General features: G+C 47.3%; 2 protein-coding genes and 4 non-coding genes across 6 annotated transcripts; 1 reads left to right on the forward strand and 5 right to left on the reverse strand.

The window, feature by feature from the left end:
* The first annotated feature begins 3,875 nt into the window (after positions 1 to 3,875).
* Positions 3,876 to 8,393, forward strand: BEST4 (bestrophin 4). The gene is made up of 10 exons (XM_077149895.1): positions 3,876 to 3,892; positions 4,320 to 4,482; positions 4,571 to 4,665; positions 5,238 to 5,471; positions 5,695 to 5,849; positions 6,317 to 6,394; positions 6,706 to 6,876; positions 6,996 to 7,076; positions 7,183 to 7,337; positions 7,445 to 8,393. The coding sequence occupies exons 2-10, from the start codon at positions 4,331 to 4,333 to the stop codon at positions 7,716 to 7,718; spliced, it is 1,395 nt and encodes a 464-aa protein (XP_077006010.1). The 5' UTR covers positions 3,876 to 3,892; positions 4,320 to 4,330; the 3' UTR covers positions 7,719 to 8,393.
* Positions 8,394 to 10,394: 2,001 nt separating this feature from the next.
* RPS8 (ribosomal protein S8) lies at positions 10,395 to 13,191 on the reverse strand. The gene is made up of 6 exons (XM_077149897.1): positions 13,062 to 13,191; positions 12,552 to 12,658; positions 11,954 to 12,053; positions 11,421 to 11,596; positions 11,051 to 11,180; positions 10,395 to 10,558 (listed from the first exon to the last, which is right to left on the reverse strand). The coding sequence occupies exons 1-6, from the start codon at positions 13,063 to 13,065 to the stop codon at positions 10,449 to 10,451; spliced, it is 627 nt and encodes a 208-aa protein (XP_077006012.1). The 5' UTR covers positions 13,066 to 13,191; the 3' UTR covers positions 10,395 to 10,448.
* Positions 10,673 to 10,743, reverse strand: LOC143675361 (small nucleolar RNA SNORD38). The gene has a single exon (XR_013171587.1). It is a non-coding gene; the product is annotated as a small nucleolar RNA SNORD38 (small nucleolar RNA).
* On the reverse strand, positions 11,292 to 11,358 carry LOC143675362 (small nucleolar RNA SNORD38). The gene has a single exon (XR_013171588.1). It is a non-coding gene; the product is annotated as a small nucleolar RNA SNORD38 (small nucleolar RNA).
* Positions 12,133 to 12,236, reverse strand: LOC143675363 (small nucleolar RNA SNORD46). Its single transcript, XR_013171589.1, has one exon. It is a non-coding gene; the product is annotated as a small nucleolar RNA SNORD46 (small nucleolar RNA).
* On the reverse strand, positions 12,748 to 12,827 carry LOC143675355 (small nucleolar RNA SNORD55/SNORD39). Its single transcript, XR_013171581.1, has one exon. It is a non-coding gene; the product is annotated as a small nucleolar RNA SNORD55/SNORD39 (small nucleolar RNA).
* Positions 13,192 to 18,556: the final 5,365 nt, after the last annotated feature.

Consider the following 18,556-nt stretch of genomic DNA (forward strand, 5'->3'; position numbering starts at 1 on the left):
TGAGAGATTCCAAACAGAGTTGAGAGGTTATCCTGGAGGTTATTCTTATGCATTAAGTAGATATCACCTTGTTGTTCAAGATGTAGAGGAGAGGCTGGAGGGAAGTGCCTGAAAATGTAGAGCTGTGTTCCAGTAGCCATGTTTCTTGATGATGATTGAACAATGATATAGCTTTCACAATGAGACTCTGTGAATGTGAAAACCTTGTGTCTGATGCTCCTTTTAGCTACTATATCAACAGAAGAGTAGAACATATGGAATAAAAATAAATAATCGGGGGGAACAAATGTTAAAATAAATTTAGTTTGAAATGCTAGTGGTAAATGAAAGTGAGGGGTAAGGGGTATAGTATGTATAATCTTTTTTTTCTCTATTATCGTTTTATTTCTTTTTCTGTTGTCTTTTTATTTCTTTTTCTAAATTGATGCAAATGTTCTAAGAAATGATGAATATGCAACTATGTGATGATATTAAGAATTACTGATTGTATATGTAGAATGGAATGATATCTTAATGTTTTGTTTGTTAATTTTTTTTAATTAATAAAAAAAGTTTAAAAAAAAAAAAAAAAAAAAAAAGAAACGTCTGCATCCACCAGAAGCTGGAAGAGGCAAATTGACTCTACTTGAGAGACTCCACGAGGAAGGATGGCCCTCCCAGATTTCAGACTTCTGGCCTCTAGAACTGTGAGAGAATAAATTTCCATTGTTTTAAGCCACCGAGTTTGGGATTAGTTGTTACAGCAGTCATAGGAAACTAATACAGGCCTCCACTCAGGAATGTAAAGAAATCCCATGTGGACTTGTTGTTCTCTTCCTATGTCTTTCCTCAACAGGCTGGGTGGCTTCAGACCTCTGCTAGGACTGTGAGCCCACTTCCTGTCTGACCTTCTTTGAGGTCCACTGCCCTGTCTTCTCCCTTTGGGCAGTGGAAGGTTCTTGAGCCCACCTCCAGGAGCCAGGAGAGTGGGAAGAGATCCTTCTGGATACTGTAATTTAAGGCAGCCTGCCTCTGCCTCCTTCCTCTGTGTAACATATGCCAGCCATTAATGGCTCTTATGCACATACCATGTACCAGGCACTGGGCTAAGCATTTATCTTATTATTGATTCCTCACAGTAACCTTCTGACATGGATACAGTTATTATTCCCACCTTACAGATTATTCCCACCTTACAGATGAGTAAACTGAGGCTTGGGTGGGGAAGTGCGGTTTAAGCATCTTTCCCAAGGTCACATTTAGCTACCAATAAGCAGAACCAAGATCTGAATCTGATACAGAATGACTCCATTATTCACCATTGCCGGACCTTTCTGGGGGCCGCTGGTTCCCTGTCCTTGTTTCTGTTCTCCCACTGCATTGCCCTATGTCCCTCATACTAGCGCCCTTTCCCAGCCTCGGCCCAAACTGAAGTTTTCCTGGTGGCGCTCAGGGGAGAGTCACAGAGTACGTTGTCATTCTCTTGCCCCTGGTTGAGCACTTGTCCCACACTCTCTGCTCCCATGGCAGCTCAGAGTCAGGACCTCTGGACAGAATGTCAGGTCACAGAGGCCAAGGATGATGGGTGCAGAGATGGTGGTGCTAAAGCCCAACCAGGGATGAAATGCACCAAGGCTACAGTAGCATTTGGTGGGTATCCTGCACTAGTCTGAGCACTTCACAAAGTTGAACAGTCACAACAACCCTGTGAGGTAGGTAAATAACTTGTGGGGCAGGATTTGAAAATCTGAGCAGTCTGGCTCCAGACTCCATGCTGTTAACTATCAAGCTGAACATACAGCCTTTAGCCGTGAGGAGGGGAGATGGGGGTCACTGGTAGAAAGGACTAGTAGAAAGAGACAGAGAGGTGGGAGCTAGAGGATGAGGAGGGGTGGGGCAGGTGATTTACCAGCTAAGTGGTTCCTTCTCCAGGATCATAAACCAAGGGCCACTGTCAGCAGCTGGGAAGTAAGATAAGGTGACTCAGAGGGAGTGGCTGGGCAGGGCCTGGGGACTGCCCCCTTCTTTGCACATAGGCTTCAGGTCAAGCACCTTTGTCCATGGCTCTGTGGGAAATTCACAGTCCCGCGGTCTAGGGTGCTGGTAAGAGGGAGAAGTGAGAGTGACAGATGGGGGTGTGTCTGAGGACTGAACACAGCCAGCTTGGTGGCCCATGGAGCAAAGCCAATAGTGGAAAGCTCCAGGACTGCAGAGCCTGAGCTCCCCAGGCTCCAGGGCCTGGCTTCGTGGGTACAAGAAAATCTTAAGTGCTGAGCAGCCCAGAGCTGGGGGAGGTGTTGCCTGGCTGTGACGGTCATGGCATCAGAGCTGGTGTCTCTTTCTCCCCAGGTCAGGTCCTGGGACTTCTGGACCTCCAAGGCACACACACAGATGCCTGTCTTTCCTTACTTCGGCACTTCCCCTGGGCCCTGGAAGAATATCATTCCGGGCAGGCCTTGAGTTGACTGCCAGACCTTGCTGGGAATCCCTTGACCAGATGTCTTTTAGGTTAAAAGGGACCCCTTCAACCCCACCCCACACAATGGGAAAAAAGAAAAAGGAAGGAAGGAGGGAGGAGAGAAGGGGGGAGGGGAAGAAAAGAAGCCTGCCTGGTTTCACGTTCTCCCTAACTTTACTGAGATGTGTCAGCTCCAATCTTGCCCACAAGGGGCTCATGGGGCTGAAGGGGAGCTCTCCTTGTAAACACTAGAGAGCATATTAACTGCTACAAGAGAGGAAGCCTGGAGGACTTTGAGGAGTGACCTGGGGAAGGACATGGCAGGCTTCCCAGAGGATGCTGTGCTTGAGCTGGACCCTGAAGTTACAGTAAGAATGAGCAGGCCAGAGGCTAGGGATGGGGTAGGGCAGGGATGGGGGTCGGAAGCGGAGGCCACTCCTGAGAGGAAGGAAAGCAGTGCACATTCCTAGAGCTGCCCCGGATACATGGGTGGGGGTGGGAGTGAGGGAGGGGGTTGGTGAAGATGCAGCCAGGATGATAGCTGGCCCAGATGTCAGAGGGCCCTGTCATGTCGGTTTACAAACCAGGATCTGGCAGTGTGTGGCTGCGGAACAAGTTGGTAGGGCATCAAGGAAAATGTCTCTGCCTCCTAATCCCTGAAGGGCTGTTCTAAGAGGAAGTGTTAGGCTGTCATCCCTAGGAGTCAGGATGCTGGCCATAGAGCTGAATGGGGTCTGCATCCTTAGGCTGCAGTCCCCAGATCTGTGGTTTGTCAGCCCTGTGGCCCCAGGGAAGGGTAAAGACGGGAGTAGGATCCCTACAGCCGGCACTAGAAATCTGGCAGTGTGGCCAGTGCCCAGGGCCCGGGCTGAGGAGCTCAAATCCTTTCTAGCCCCAGTTGGGCCATGTGTGGCCTCTGAAGCTTACCAGCTCCAGTTCTCAATCCTGCCTATCAGTGTGACTGCTGTGTGACTCTGGGTGAGTCATTTACCTCTTAGAGACTAACCTCTGAAATGGAGGTAATTCCTACCTCATGGGGCTATGATGAGAGGCTCCCTGGATGCTGCTATAGTGGTGCCCTTGGCATGGTGCCTGTCACTTAGTGCTCAGTGATCCGCAACTGCTATTATTATAGCAGTTTATCGTGCATCTGTCTTTTCATCAAGAGCATGGTACAGTAATCCCTGCCACTCTAGCTTCAAGGACATATCATCTGTGTGAGTTGTGGGATCAGTGCAGACAGCAAGCAGTCCTACTACTCAAAGGCCAGTCCAACTCTGCAGGGGGAGGGTGACACACCCAATTCCCAGGGCCAGGGGAAGCTGGGGTGACAGCCTCAATTCATCAATGATAGCCTCAGTCCAGCCTAACTTTATGGACTCAGGAGGTATTTAAATTTGTGGAGGGTGAAGGCTAGCCCAGTTCTTCCTCAGTGCAGGCTGTTGCTCAGAACAGGTAGGCAGGTGTGGGGCAGAGGTGGAGGGGCTCAGTGGCCTGGGTCTTGGGAGATTGGCTAATCAGCCTTGAGGGCAAGGCCCCAAGGGATAGTGGTGGGTCTGGGCCAGGAAATGCTACCCAGTTCAGAATTTAATTACCCTTAGCTCTGTAGATGGAAAAGCAGCCTGGGGAAGCCTCATGCAGAAAAGGGTATAGATGTCAGCTTTCCCTTGGCCAGCCCCATCCTGGCTTGACCTAAGTACCACTGAGTTCTGGGGCGGGGTCAGGGGTGCACTGACACGGGGTGAAGGCTGGGATGTGAGTGACCAGAGCTGAAGGGAGGTTGCCTAGGGAACCAAACTTGGGAATGGGAAGACCTACGAAAGAGAAGGTTTGCCGGGGAGGGGACAGCTTTGGGGACAGCTCCTATGACCTCCTGTCCCAGGCTCCAGCACCATGACGGTTTCATACACCCTCAAAGTGGCGGAGGCCCGCTTTGGAGCCTTTTCTGGCCTGCTTCTCCGTTGGAGGGGAAGCATCTACAAGCTCCTCTACAAGGAGTTCCTACTCTTCATCGCCCTGTATGCTCTACTCAGCATCACCTACCGGTGAGGGTGGGGTCTTGGGGTTGTTCTGTGGAGGGGGGTGGGGATGCGCACTTCCCCCTAACCCAGGCCTATATCTGACCTTCCCCAGGCTGCTGCTGACCCAGGAGCAGAGGCATGTGTATGCCCAGGTGGCCCGGTACTGCAACCGCTCTGCAGACCTCATCCCTTTGTCCTTTGTACTGGGTAAGGAAGGACATCCCTCTGTTCTTCCCTCGTATATCTTCCTTACCATCTTCCCTGGTCCTCAGGTTGGGTTGGCAGCTCAGAGGGTCAGTATTACCCCAGAATTACCTGGAGGTCAACCAGAGCAAACACAAGCAGGCAGAGGAGCTAGGTGCCGGGCCCAGGATTTCGGGAGATCTAGGTCCTGCCTCTCACTCACTGGACCCTCTCTCTATACAAGGTACAAGACATGTGCTGGCCTCTCAGCCCCACTCTGTGTAGCAAAGGGGAGCTCATGTTCAACCCCACCCCAGTTTTGAAGCAGGTCTCAAAGTTAACCATTACCTGGCTTTGAATCCACTACTTCCCCTTCTGCCTGAGGAAGTTTGCACTGCTCTCTCCTTCTGGCCTGGCATGGCCCAGCAGGGCAGGATCAGAGGAAAAAACTGTCCTCCCCATAGCGAGGCGAGGGTGCTGGAGCCCAATTTGTGTCCCCCCTGCCTTTTCTAACCTGGATGGGGAGCCGGAAACGCTGACTTCCAGGCCCTTCATGCTCCCTTGCTGCCCCTCCACTACCCATGGGGGCTCGCCAGGTTTCTACGTGACCCTGGTGGTGAACCGCTGGTGGGCCCAGTACACAAGCATTCCGCTGCCGGACCAGCTGATGTGCGTCATATCGGCCAGCGTACACGGCGTGGACCAGCACGGCCGCCTGCTGCGCCGCACCCTCATCCGCTACGCCAACCTGGCCTCGGTGCTGGTGCTGCGCTCGGTCAGCACCCGTGTGCTCAAGCGCTTCCCCACTATGGAGCATGTGGTGGACGCAGGTGCGGGTCCTGAAGCCCCTGGGGGCCGGGTTCACGGTCGGATGCAGGTGCCGCGCTAGAAAAGCCCTGGGACCGCGCGGGCTTTTTGCGGAGGGAGGCCTGGCCTCCAGGGGGCGCTTCAGGGCCCCAGAGTAAGAAGTCCTGAAACAGTGGGAGGACGCCGCGGGAGGGCAGCTGTGGTAGCGGAGGATGAATCTGAGCCCCACACGCTTTGCTCCCGCAGGTTTCATGTCTCAAGAAGAGAGAAAGAAGTTTGAGAGCCTGAAGTCCGACTTCAACAAGTACTGGGTCCCCTGCGTCTGGTTCACCAACCTGGCCGCTCAGGCCCGGAGGGATGGTCGAATCCGTGATGACATTGCTCTCTGTTTGCTCCTGGAAGTGAGTCAGCCTGGGACCAGGCCCACCTGCCCTTCTCCCTCCACGTTTGCAAATTGGATTAATGATTTCAGTGGTTAACACTTATATGTGCTGTGTACCAAGGAATTCTGTAAGCACTGTGCCTGTATTACCTTACTTGACTCTCCCAACAACCTTTGAGATAGGTATTTTTGTTACTGTCATTCCCCTTTTAAAGTTGAAGAAACTGAGGCACAGAGTGAAAAAGAAACTGGCCCAAGTCACACAACTAGTCAGCGAGCTGGGATTCATATCCAGACATTCTGGTTCCAGAGTCTATGCTTGTAACTACTTTGTAAAACTGTTTCCCATCACAGGCACCCCAGCCTAACACCTCAGAACAGGATCTTCCAGCCTGACCCAGGCCTAGTTTGTCCTGGATTCCCCTCTTCCCTCCCCACTCTTCCTTCCTCACCTCTGCTGACTTCCTCTTCTTGCTGTTCCACCAGGAGCTGAACAAGTACCGTGCCAAGTGCAGCATGCTGTTCCACTATGATTGGATCAGCATCCCTCTCGTCTACACCCAAGTAACTGCCTCCCACCTCCCCAGCCCCAGTGCCTACTGAATGCCCCATGCTGTGTGTGAGAAACCAAGGTGCATTAGACATGGTACCTGCCCTGGGGCAGTTCAGCCAAATGAGGCACTGAACAGCCAAGCGCTCATCCTTAAAGGCTCACTCCACCCCCAGCAAGACCCTGTCCCCTTTAGTACTGCCAGTTCCTGCAACCTGTTTAATTAGTTGTCACACACCCCCCAACCCCCATAGGTCCTCAGAGACAGGGACATTTCTCCCTGTTCATCAGCACCAAGCCTTGAGTTTGGCTTCCCCTTCTCCAGGTGGTGACCATAGCAGTATACTCCTTCTTTGCCCTCTCCCTGGTTGGCCGCCAGTTTGTGGAGCCGCAGGCTGCTGAGCCTCAGGAGCCAGCAACAGTCCTAGGGGATTTGGACATGTATGTGCCTCTCACCACTCTCCTGCAGTTCTTCTTCTATGCTGGCTGGCTCAAGGTGGGCATTCCAGTGGTCACAACTGCCTGCTCTGTAGAGACCGGGACCCAGGGCCCACCCCAATCTCAATCTCACAGAGTGGAGCTCTGAGTCCAGAAAACACTTTCTGCAAACTGCAGGTGGCCGAACAGATCATCAACCCATTTGGTGAGGACGATGATGACTTTGAGACCAATCAACTCATAGATCGCAACTTACAGGTGCGCCGCGGTTGCCCTGACCCACCCAGCCAGTTCTCAGCCAGGGTAGGGTGTAGAGAGGAGAGGCAGTCTTGGTGACTGGCTGCCCTACCTTCTCCTGGTCTAGGTGTCCCTGCTATCCGTGGACGACATGTACCAGAACCTGCCTCCCGCTGAGAAGGACCCGTATTGGGACGAGGCCTCAGTGCAGCCGCCCTACACTGTGGCCACGGCGGCCGAGACGCTGCGACCTTCATTCTTGGGTTCCACCTTCAACCTGCGGTGAGTGGCCGGCGCTGGCGGAAGCCACACTTCATTCACCCGGCAGCCCCTCGTCCCTAGTTCCGGCCTCTGGCAGAGTCTCACTCAGCCCACCCTGCCGTCCGTAGCATGAGCGACGACCCGGAGCAAAGCCTGCAGGTGGAGGCGTCCCCCGGCCCCTCCCGGCAGCTGCCGGCGACGCAGACGCCGCTGCTCGGCCGCTTCCTGGGCGCAGGAGCGCCCTCACCTGCCATCAGCCTTCGGAACTTCGGTCGCGCACGAGGACCGCCGCGCACCCCTCACCTGCTGCGCTTCCGGGCCGAGGAGAGCTACGACCCTGAGGCCGCCGATCGTATTGAGGAGGAGGCGGCGGGATCAGGGGACGAGGCTCCGGAACCCTAAGAAAGGGAACCCGGACCAGACGGTCCTGACTGGCTCCCCCCAGGTCTGCCCCGCCGGCTTCCTTCCACCGGCTGCCCACCACCCAGGCCGGGATGCAACACTATTAGAGCTGCCGGGGCAATTAAGGACGAACCTTGAAAGAGAAAGACGGCGGGAAGGGGATGAGCCAGGGTCGAGTGTCACCTTTGGCGGGAGAGGGTAGAATGGGTTGCATCGGGGAGGTGAAGCTAGGATAAATGAAGCCAGGGATGGAGGACCCGAGCCCAGGTGCAATATTAAACTCCTGGGCCCTGGGGGAGTAGTGAAGGCTTAGACCAGTGGTTCACAAATTTCAGAGAGCCTCAGCATCACTGAGAGGTCTTGCTGAAATAAGAGTGCTAGGCACTATTCCTAGAGCGTTTTTTATTCGTTTAAGGTTGCACTGGAGTTCAGAATTTGCATTTCTAAATTCACAGGTAATGCTGATGCTTAGAGATTATATAAAGTTTGGAAGGATACCCTGATAACAAAGCTTACTTCTTAAGAGGACTGAAGGTCAGTCTGTTTTGGGGGACTTTTGCTTTATCTGTAATGTTCAATTAAAAGAAAAACTGTATTACTGGAAGTTATAACTTTTTTTAAAAAAAGAATTTGTATGTATACAGTAGGATGAAAAGAAAATAAGGGTTTAGGAATCTGCCCAGAAGGTTGATTAAACTCAGATATGAAGGCTGAGCATGGGGTCATACACCACCCACCCACCCTAAAACCCTTCAGCATTCAGATTTCAGACAGCCAAGCTATTCTCCACTTGGTTTAAAGGATATGAGAAGCTGTGGGTCCAAATGTGTGGTGGGCCTGCAGTGCTGGGAGCACTTGGCTGTGGGGGACAGGGACAGGGGGAGAGCCCTTGTGGAGACAAAAACGGACACAAGGCTGCCTTCTAAACTCAGCCTCCACCTAAAAAAATACTTTGCTAAATGCCAAGACAAAAGAGACAATAGAGTACATTGGTTAAGAGTGAAGTCTCTGGTGGTGTCCACTGACTGGGTTCTGATCCTGGCTTTTTGTCATGTGTCCACTGGAAACTGAACATCTGTAAACCTCAATTTCCAAATTTGTAATGTAGAGACAACAATAATATTCCATAAAAATAGTCATTGATTCCAAAAGCATTTTAGTTTTTTCTGTGGGTTGACAAAGGGAAATAGCTTTGAGCCAGAATGAAAATGACCACCTGGGAAGACCTGGAAAATGAACATAGAATTGGAATAGAGGCAGTAGTGAGGGAGGACTAGATTGCTTTATAAGATATTGACACACAGCTCTTGGTAAATATTAGCTAATATTAAGGTGGTAATAATTGGGTATTAAGACAAGGGTAAGGCATCCCAAGAACCAACAGTAAAGCTATGGAGTGTTGGGTTGATGTTTCTTAACAGTAAATTTTGTACTTAGAAAAAAACGGATTACCTGGTTCACCTTTCCCAATTGTCTATTCACATAAGTCTGCAACTCAGCCATTCAACCAATTGACTTTTACATTTCTTTGGTTCTTAAGATATGTATTTGTTTTTTGCATCAACTTTAAATTTGATGGCTTCTCATATTTTTCTCCAACTCATTAATCTAGCATGAGTGCCTAGTATATGCCCAGGCAGTTAGGTGCCAAGGACAAGAGGACAAATATTCCTGCTAACCTGGAATTACATTCTAATGGAGAAGACTCAATAAGCAAATACAACAAAATTTACCTCAGATTGAGATGAGAAAAAACAGGGGGAAAAGATAGACAAGACATTACTGGGGAGGGGAGCTGCATCAGGAAGGGACTCACTAGGGTGAGACCAAAGACCAGGAGGGAGTGAGCCACAGGTATTTTTGAACAGCAGCAGAAACCAAATATAATCTAGGTAGAAAGTGGTAAGAATGGTATTAAGTGACAGTACTCTCACACGATGGGACTCAGAACATATTTTGAAGGTTGAGCCAACAAGAACTGGTGACTAATGGATAGCACAAGAATAAGGAAGTCTAAAATGGCCCAAAATTTTGAAATAAGCAATTTGAGAACACCAAGGAACAGTGTGTGCGTGCACACACTTGTAGACACTGGTTATTTTTGAACCTTTGAGAGCCCTGATATCCAGGTGCAGATGTCAAAGTAGGTCTGGGCTGAAGCTGAGAAGTGTTAGCATAAACATTTAATGTTACTGATAAACCAAGGTGAGGACCCTTAGACTCAGCAATGCAGAAGTCACTGGTAATCTTGAGTTCTTTTAATTATGGGTGATAAGGAAGGGATTATAATTATAATTCAAGAGAACATGCATTGTGCTCTCAATAATGCAGGAAAAATAAATTTCAAGGTTTGCAAAGCCACCCAAACGCCATCCATGAACACCTACATTAAAAACTTAACTGAAGCTTTCAAACCCAGGATCTCTGCAGGAACCAACTTCATAGAAGCAGCATGGGCTGACTCCTATCAAGGTCCAATATTAAGTGGGGGCCCACTGAAAACAGGACTTTAGGGCAAGAAATGTGCCCCAACTACAGAAAGAGAAAGCCCACATAACAGATCTGAAGGGCAGTCAAGGCCAATGGGACACATTTACAGTGTGGTAATAGGAGGAGGTTTAGTTCCAACCAAGACCTCATCCATTTTGCTCAGCATAGTAAAATATTCAGACATGATGAACACAGAACAATAAACACCTTTATTACATGAGCTAGGATGGGAGGGAGGAATTATTTGCCTTTCCGGGCCTTGATTTTTCTCATATAAAACTCCAGCTCCTTGCCTTCTAGCACATAGCCATCTGCTCGGCCACACTGGCCTGGCCTGGAAGCAATGCAGGCTGCAAGAGAGCACGTGGTATTTAGCAAAAGGACATAGCAGCACCACCCAAACTTGTATAGTTTAAAAGTTCACATTAACTTAGGTACCCTGGGGGCAACCAGGAAGCTCACTGTCTCCTTCAGGTAATACTTTATCATCACTTTAAGTCAGTAGCAGAACTGGACAAAGTTTTCATCACTGAGACAGCCTCCTCAGCCAGGGTATGGACTTTGGAAATGCAGAGGCCAAAGCCTTAGGCACAGGCCCATGGACCCCCACCTGGTATTTTCTATTTTACTTTCTCACTGATGACGTGACCAAAGTGCTCTTGAATCCTAATATAATAACATCCCTTTCAATTTCAGAAAAGTCTCAGGTTATAATGGTTCCCAGGAAACGCTCCCAGTGAATCTCCTCCTAGATCACACAATTGGTAACCAAAACTATAAAATGCAAAGAAAACACCAGAGCTTTGTGACACTTTCTTCCCACCACCCAACAGCCATCTCACCAAGAAGCTTGCCCTGCTGGAACTGCTCCTCAAGAAGACTGCCGATCTTGGCATTCTTCTTCCTTTCATCATATTTCTTCTGAATCTTCTTTGATCGTTTTTTGTTTAAAATTTCTTCTTCCTCAGGAGTCTGAATAAACCAAAGGGTACAGAAGGGTTAGATGGGATTCCTGGCTCCAAACCCTAGCTTAAAGGCCCTTATAGACAAACTTCTTAAATCCCGTGCATCCCAACCCCTGCCTTCCTCAGAACTAAAGGCTTCATCTCTCTCTTCAGAAGCAGAACTGGACAGAGTTTTCATCACAAGAAGGCTCGAGTATCAGTGCCCGCCCCTCTGCTCCTATAGGGTGTTGGCCCCCCAAATACGCACCAGCTTGGCCCCCTTCTTGCGGCCCAGGGGCAGCGCATAGTGGGACTCGTACCACTGCCGGTATGGTGTGCTGTCAATGAGCACAATACAGTTCTTCACCAGGGTCTTGGTGCGGACCAGCTCATTATTGGATGCATTGTAGACAACATCGATGATCCTTGTTTTGCGAGTACAACCTGCTCACGGAAGAAATTCACAATCAAGCCATGCAAATAAGGTCAACTGGCCTTGCCTTCTCCCCCAAGCTTTTCTGCCCTAGGAAGGCCTGAAGAAGGTTCTCTATCAGAGAAAACCAAGGGAACTCTGACCCTTTACTCAGCCATGGGGCATCAGCTTGTCTTCCACAAATTCATCTCTCACCAGAATGACTGAGTGGCAACCACAAAAAAACTTTTGACCAAGCCAAGATCTTTCAGTAAGTAGTATCCTCAAGGACCTTGATTTGGGCCAGGACTTCTACTTAAAAACACTCACCGAAACTTAGAATGACTTAGGGCTAGGTTTCCACCCACTCCCTGTAAGGTGCCACTCACACTCAGACCCCCAGGAGAAGTTCCCCACATCCAGCCTCAGGGCACGGTACTTCTTGTTGCCTCCTCGAACCCGAACTGTGTGTATGCGGCGGGGGCCAATCTGGGAAAACAAGGACACAGGAACTAGGATATCAAGAAGAAAAGAAAAACGAGGAAGGGGCACATAGGATAAGTGGAGGCAACAGTCAGTGTAACTATGACAGGTCCTAGCACAGGCAAGTGGCATAAAGATGATCAAGACGACCACAACCACACCTAAGGATATTTTTTCATCATTCTAGTTACCTCCAAAAAGAAAAAATCACTGAAAATTACATCTATGGAAGAAAAATACCAGGTTTCTATCATGAGAGAAACCCACTCCCTCCAAGCTCCCTTCTATCCTTGTACATAGCATCTGCCTTCATTATTATACCCCAAGTTCCCGGAAAACAGAGACCATGGAATCAATCTCTTTAGTATTAAGTATGTATTTGCTCAACACGCAACGGTGGGGAGGCCGCCCAGTCCGACCAAGAACCCACACGCCGAAGAGTCCCGACCACACTAGATGGCAAGGGTAAGGAGCCTTCCGAGGAGGGGAGACCCGTGCACGCACCTTTGTGTTGGCAGCCGGGCGTCCTAGCTCATACTTCCGCTTCTTGTGGTAGGGCTTTCTCTTGCCCCCGGTCTTGCGGCGCTTGTGCCAGTTGTCCCGGGAGATGCCTAGATGAGAGAACGGGGACAGACGCTTGAGCCTCTGGGACCCAGGGCCGGCGCTTTCGCCAGCCCCAAAGTCCCCGCACCAGACGGGCCGCACGCTCAGCTCTCCAAGGTTGGCTTCCCCACTGCGTACTCGGGAGTTTGCAGCATTACCTAAGTGTCATCATGCACGCGCGGCCCAGCCCGGACCTCCTTTCCCGCGGCAGCCATGTTGGTGCGGCTTGCAGCCGGAGCCCTTGTAGCCCCAGGACCGGGTCTCGGCGGCCAAAACCCGAAGACCATCCCTCCTCAGGGCTGTTCTTTGCCGGAGGTCTGGGCGCCCGCACGCCTAATCTGACTGCGAGGCAGGATGGTGCCAGATTGAATTCAACCCCTCACCCTAACCACAGCTAAGAAAGAGACTTACCCATCGCACCGCGCTGTCTGGAAAGAGGAAACGCAAAGCTTCACGGTCCGGTTTGTAAATCGCAGTCCCGCCCCCTTTACGTCTTTTCCAGGCGTCGTTAAAATGGACCCGGAGCCGGAGTATGACGTTACTGACGACTGCGCAGACGCCCCAGGGCTAGCCGGGACCCTCTGGCTGCGGAACGCCTTGCCAACCTAGCCTTCTGAGCAGGGGTGGAGACTCGTGCCGACATGCAAACTTTCGGTAGAAGTTGGGGGATTTAGGGCACAACCTAGGGGAGCGGCATCGTTTTATTACCGTTAAAGAGATTCGTTTAAGAGGCTGAGTTGGGGGTGGGGTGTGTTGGAAAAGGGTGGAAGGCAGTAGAGATGGAAACGAATGGCAGAAGTCAGTTTTGTTTTGAAGAGTGTGGGGATTAAACATGAAAGTTGTTGGAGAGGTATGTGCCATGGATTCCTAAATTTCTCACTGTGTCAATTTAATAAATATTAGTGCCATTTATGGCGACGGGGTAGACCGTGGTAGGAGCTGTTCTTGGACATGTTCATTTTTTTTCTTTTTAAACTTTTTTTATTAATTAAACAAACAAAACATTAAGATATCATTCCATTCTACATATACAATCAGTAATTCTTAATATCACATAGTTGCATATTCATCATTTCTTAGAACATTTGCATCAATTTAGAAAAAGAAATAAAAAAACAGAAAAAGAAATAAAACGATAATAGAGAAAAAAAAAGATTATACATACCATACCCCTTACCCCTCACTTTCATTTACCACTAGCATTTCAAACTAAATTTATTTTAACATTTGTTCCCCCGATTATTTATTTTTCTTCCATATGTTCTACTCTTCTGTTGATACAGTAGCTAAATGGAGCATCAGACACAAGGTTTTCACATTCACAGAGTCTCATTGTGAAAGCTGTATTATTGTTCAATCATCATCAAGAAACATGGCTACTGGAACACAGCTCTACATTTTCAGGCACTTCCCTCCAGCCTCTCCTCTACACCTTGAACAACAAGGTGATATCTACTTAATGCATAAGAATAACCTCCAGAATAACCACTCAACGCTGTTTGGAATCTCTCAGCCATTGACACTTGGTCTCATTTCACTCTTCCCCCTTTGGTCAAGAAGGTTCTCTCAATCCCTTGATGTTAATTCTCAGCTCATTCTAGGATTTTTCTCAGTCCCTTGATGCTGAGTCTCAGCTAATTCCAGGATCTCTGTCCCACGTTGCCAGGAAGGTCCACTCCCCTGGGAGTCATGTCCCACGCAGAGAGGGGGAGGGTGGTGAGACTGCTCGTCATATTGGCTAGAGAGAGAGGCCACATCTGAGCAACAAAAGAGGCTCTCTTGGGGGTGACTCTTGGGCCTAAATTTTAAGTAGACTTGACCTATCCTTTGTGGGGTTAAGTTTCATATGAACAAACCCCAAGACTGGGGGCTCAGCCTACAGCTTTGGTTTGGACATGTTCATTGTGTTAGTTAGATTCAGTTGTCAACTTGGCCAGGTGAGCATACCTAGTCTTGTTGCTGCGGACGTAAGCCAACGGTATGTGAACCTCATCTGTTGCTAATTACATCTGCAGTCAGAAGGCGTGTCTGCTGCAATGAGTGACGTTTGACTTAATTGGCTCGTGCTTAAATGAGAGAGCACCAAGTAGCACAGCCTAAGCAACTTGGCATTCCTCATCTCAGCACTAGCAGCTCAGCCCAGGCCTTTGGAGGTGCAGAAAGAAGTCACCCCGGGGAAAGTTGTTGGAACCCAGGGGCCTGGAGAGAAGACCAGCAGAGACCATCTTGTGTCTTCCATGTAAGAAAGAACCTCAGTGGAAAGTTAGCTGTCTTTCCTCTGAAGAACCAACAAAATAAATCCCCTTTAATTAAAAGCCAATCCGTCTCTGGTGTATTACATTCCGGCAGCTAGCAAACTAGAACATTCATTTTGAGATGTTGGTGCATTATCTAAGTGGGAATGATAGGTAGACAGCAGGATAGTCATGTCTGGCCCTTCTGATAGAGATCTGGACAGAAGATGTCACTTTGGAAATCGTTGGTGTATACATGGTAATTAATCCTAGAGAATGAACAGAATCTAGGGAGAGAGTATAAAGCAGGGGTCAGCAAATTTCCTGTAAGGTAAGTAATACAGACTTTGGGCTATAGATCTTTGCCACAACCACTCATCTCTGCTGTTCTAGTGTGAAAGCAGCCATAGAACAGGTAAGTGAATGAATTGGGCTGTGTGCTAAACAACTTTGTGGATAAACTCATATAGTTTTGATGTGTCGTGAAATACTATGTTTTCAATTTTTTCCAACCATTTAAAAATGCAAAAACCATTCATACCTTAGGGGCCCTGTTAGCAGCCAGTAGCATGTCAACCCCTGGCATAAAGAAATACAAGAAGAGGACCTAGGTTTGAGAATTGAGAAATGTCAGCATTCCAGAACAAATAGAGAATAAAAGCTGGCATAGGAGACAAAAGGAGCAGTTGGTATGGCATAGGGTCATGTCATGGAAGCCAAGAAAAGAAAGGAGGTCTGATGCTGCTGTGACGTGAAGTCTAGTTATAATGAGGACTAAAACTATTAATTATTGGGACAAAGGACTTGAATAAACATCTCTCCAAAGAGTATATACAAATGGCCAATAAGCACATGAAAAAATGTTCAACATCATTAGTTATTAGAGAAGCGCACATTAAAACGACAATGAGGGCCATGGTGGCTCAGCAGGTAAGAGTGCTTGTCTGCCATGCCCGAGGACCCGGGTTCGATTCCCGGTGCCTGCCCATGTAAAAAAAAAAAAAAAAAAAAAAAAAGACAATGAGATATCACTTCACACCCATTCAGATGGTTATAGAAATAATAGAATATAAGAAGTGTTGGTGAAGATGTGGAGAAATTGGAACCCTTGGGCACTCCTAGTAAATGGTGCAGCCACTGTAGAAAACTATTGGTTCTCAAAAAGTTAAACCTAGAATTACCACATGAACCAACAATTCCACTCTTAAAATTGAAAACAGGGACTCAGATGCTTGTACATGAATATTCATAGCAGCATTATTCATATTAGCCAAAAAATGGAAGCAATCCTGTGTCCATTAATAGATGAATAAAGAGACAATAGCATATTATGTAGCTATAAAAAGGAATAGAGTTCTGATACATGTGACAACATAGAAGAACCTTGATATCATTATGCCAAGTGAAATAAGCCCAACAAAAGGACAAATAGTGTATAATTTCACTTATATGAAATACCTAGAAAGAAAATTCTTAGAGACAAAGTGGGTTAGAGGTTACAGGGGCTTTGGGGAGGGGGAAAAGGGGAGTTAATTGCTTAACGGGTACAGAGTTTCTGTTTGGGATGATAAAAATTTGGAAGTAGATAGTAGTGATGGCTGCATTCAAAAAAACATTTGAATGCAATTAATGCCACTAAATTGTGCCCTTAAAAAGGCTAAGATGGCATATTTTATATTTTATGTATTTTACCACAACTTTTAAAAAAAGTGAGTATTGGATTTAGTAACTTGGTGGCATTGGCAAGAGCAGTTTCTGTGCAGTGGGGTGGGCAAAAATTTTATTAGAAGGGATTAAAAAGAGAATGGAAAGTAAAAAGATACAGTATATGTACTCAGTCCTCATGACGTTAAAAGGAAAGAGATTAGGCTGGTAACTGGAGAGGAATACAGCACAAAATGGAAGTTTTTTTTTCTTTTTAAATTAAAAAAAAATGATAAGAAACACAAACATACTTAACATATGATCATTCCTTTCTACATATATAACCAGTAATTCACGTCATCACATAGTTGCATATTCATCATCATGATCATTTTTTAGAACATTTGCGTCAGTTCAGAAAAAAAAAGACAACAGAAAAAGAAATAAAATGAAAACAAAAAAAATTATACATACCCCTTACCCCTCCCTTTCACTGATCGCTAGCATTTCAATCTAAATTTATTTTAACATTTGTTCCCCCTGTTACTCATTTTTATTCCATATGTTCTACTCGTCTGTTGACAAGGTAGATAAAAGGAACATCAGACACAAGGTTTTCACAGTCATACAGTCACATTGTGAAAGCTATATCATTATACAATCATCATCAAGAAACATGGCTACTGGAACACAGCTCTACATTTTCAGGCAGTTCCCTCCAGCATCTCCATTACCTCTTGACTAACAAGGTGATATCTACTTAATGTGTAAGAAAAACCTCCAGGATAACCTCTCGACTGTTTAGAATCTCTCAACCATTGACACTTTGTCTCATTTCACTCCTCCCTCTTTTGGTCAAGAAGATTTTCTCAATCCCTTGATGCTGAGTTTCAGCTCATTCTAGGATTTCTGTCCCACGTTGCCAGGAAGGTCCACACCCCTGGGAGTCATGTCCCACGTAGACAGGGGGAGAAAATGGCAGTTTTTAAAGGTAATAAACTGAGCTCCAGAGATGGATAGGCCTTTCTTACACTTGGCTCCAGATCCTCTCCCATACCCAGAAGGAATTTTCTCAACATTATCCCTTCTTTCTTCTGTATCTTCTACCTTTCATTGGCTTCCCAGCTTACTCCGAATAAAATCTAAATCCCTTACCATGGCCTTGAAGACCCAAGAGTTGGCATCTGCTTATCTCTTTGACCTTCTATACCTCCTCCTCACTTAACTCCAGGGGTTGATCTTGCTGTTCCTGCCTCAGGCCTTCATGCTCTGACTGGAATGCTCTTCTCTCAGGTCTTCAAGGGACTCCTTACCTCACTTTATTAGATCTCTATTCAAATGTCACAGTCCAAATGCACTAGAAGACGTTCTCTTAACCTGTTTTCCAAAGTAGCCACACCCTCTCATGTTTCTCTACTCGTTTAATAATACCTAACATTGTTTTAACACACTCATTTATTATCTGTCTTCTCCACTAAATTATAATGTTTGAGGTTAGAGACATTGTCTTGTTCATCATCCTATCCCCAACACCTAGAATAATGCCCAGAATGGAGTAGCCACTCAAATATTTGAATGGCAAATTCTTGTCTATTTATGTATTGTATTCGCTCGATTTCCCCATGGACTGTGAGATGTTAGAAGCACAATCCATGTATATTATTCATTTCTCCATTCCCAGCCCATTGACACAAGAGGAAGAAAAGGCTTTATCATGGAGCTAAAAAAGGAGAGGATGGATTCAACGGCACTTGTTAGGTGATGAAATTTTGTAATACACTGGATTATAGAGATGAAAGAATGACCCTAAGGTTTGTTCCCTGGGAAACTGCATGGTTGGTGGGGTAACACCAATTAGTAAATACTACAGGAGGGTCAGGATTCTAGAAAGATTCAGTCTTAGCATGAGTTTTGTTGTTTTTAAATTTTTATCGTGGTAACATATTTACAACATGTCATTTTCCATTTTAACCATTTTCAAGTATACAATTCAGTGGTATTAATTGCATTCACTGACTTGTGCTACTA

The sequence above is a fragment of the Tamandua tetradactyla genome, chromosome 2 (genome assembly GCF_023851605.1).
Source record: "Tamandua tetradactyla isolate mTamTet1 chromosome 2, mTamTet1.pri, whole genome shotgun sequence".
NCBI classification, from domain to species: domain Eukaryota; kingdom Metazoa; phylum Chordata; class Mammalia; order Pilosa; family Myrmecophagidae; genus Tamandua; species Tamandua tetradactyla.

Bases quoted from the DNA above. Each gene is read 5' to 3' on its own strand.
- BEST4 (XM_077149895.1), top strand. From the start codon at position 4,331: ATGACGGTTTCATACACCCTCAAAGTGGCGGAGGCCCGCTTTGGAGCC. The intron at 6,877-6,995 runs GTGGGCATTCCA...TGCAAACTGCAG, and splicing joins TCTATGCTGGCTGGCTCAAG to GTGGCCGAACAGATCATCAA. The intron at 7,077-7,182 runs GTGCGCCGCGGT...CTCCTGGTCTAG, and splicing joins TCATAGATCGCAACTTACAG to GTGTCCCTGCTATCCGTGGA.
- RPS8 (XM_077149897.1), bottom strand. The intron at 12,054-12,551 runs GTGCGTGCACGG...TTGTTTTCCCAG, and splicing joins GCCCGGCTGCCAACACAAAG to ATTGGCCCCCGCCGCATACA. The intron at 11,597-11,953 runs GTGAGTGGCACC...TTCCGTGAGCAG, and splicing joins CTTCTCCTGGGGGTCTGAGT to GTTGTACTCGCAAAACAAGG.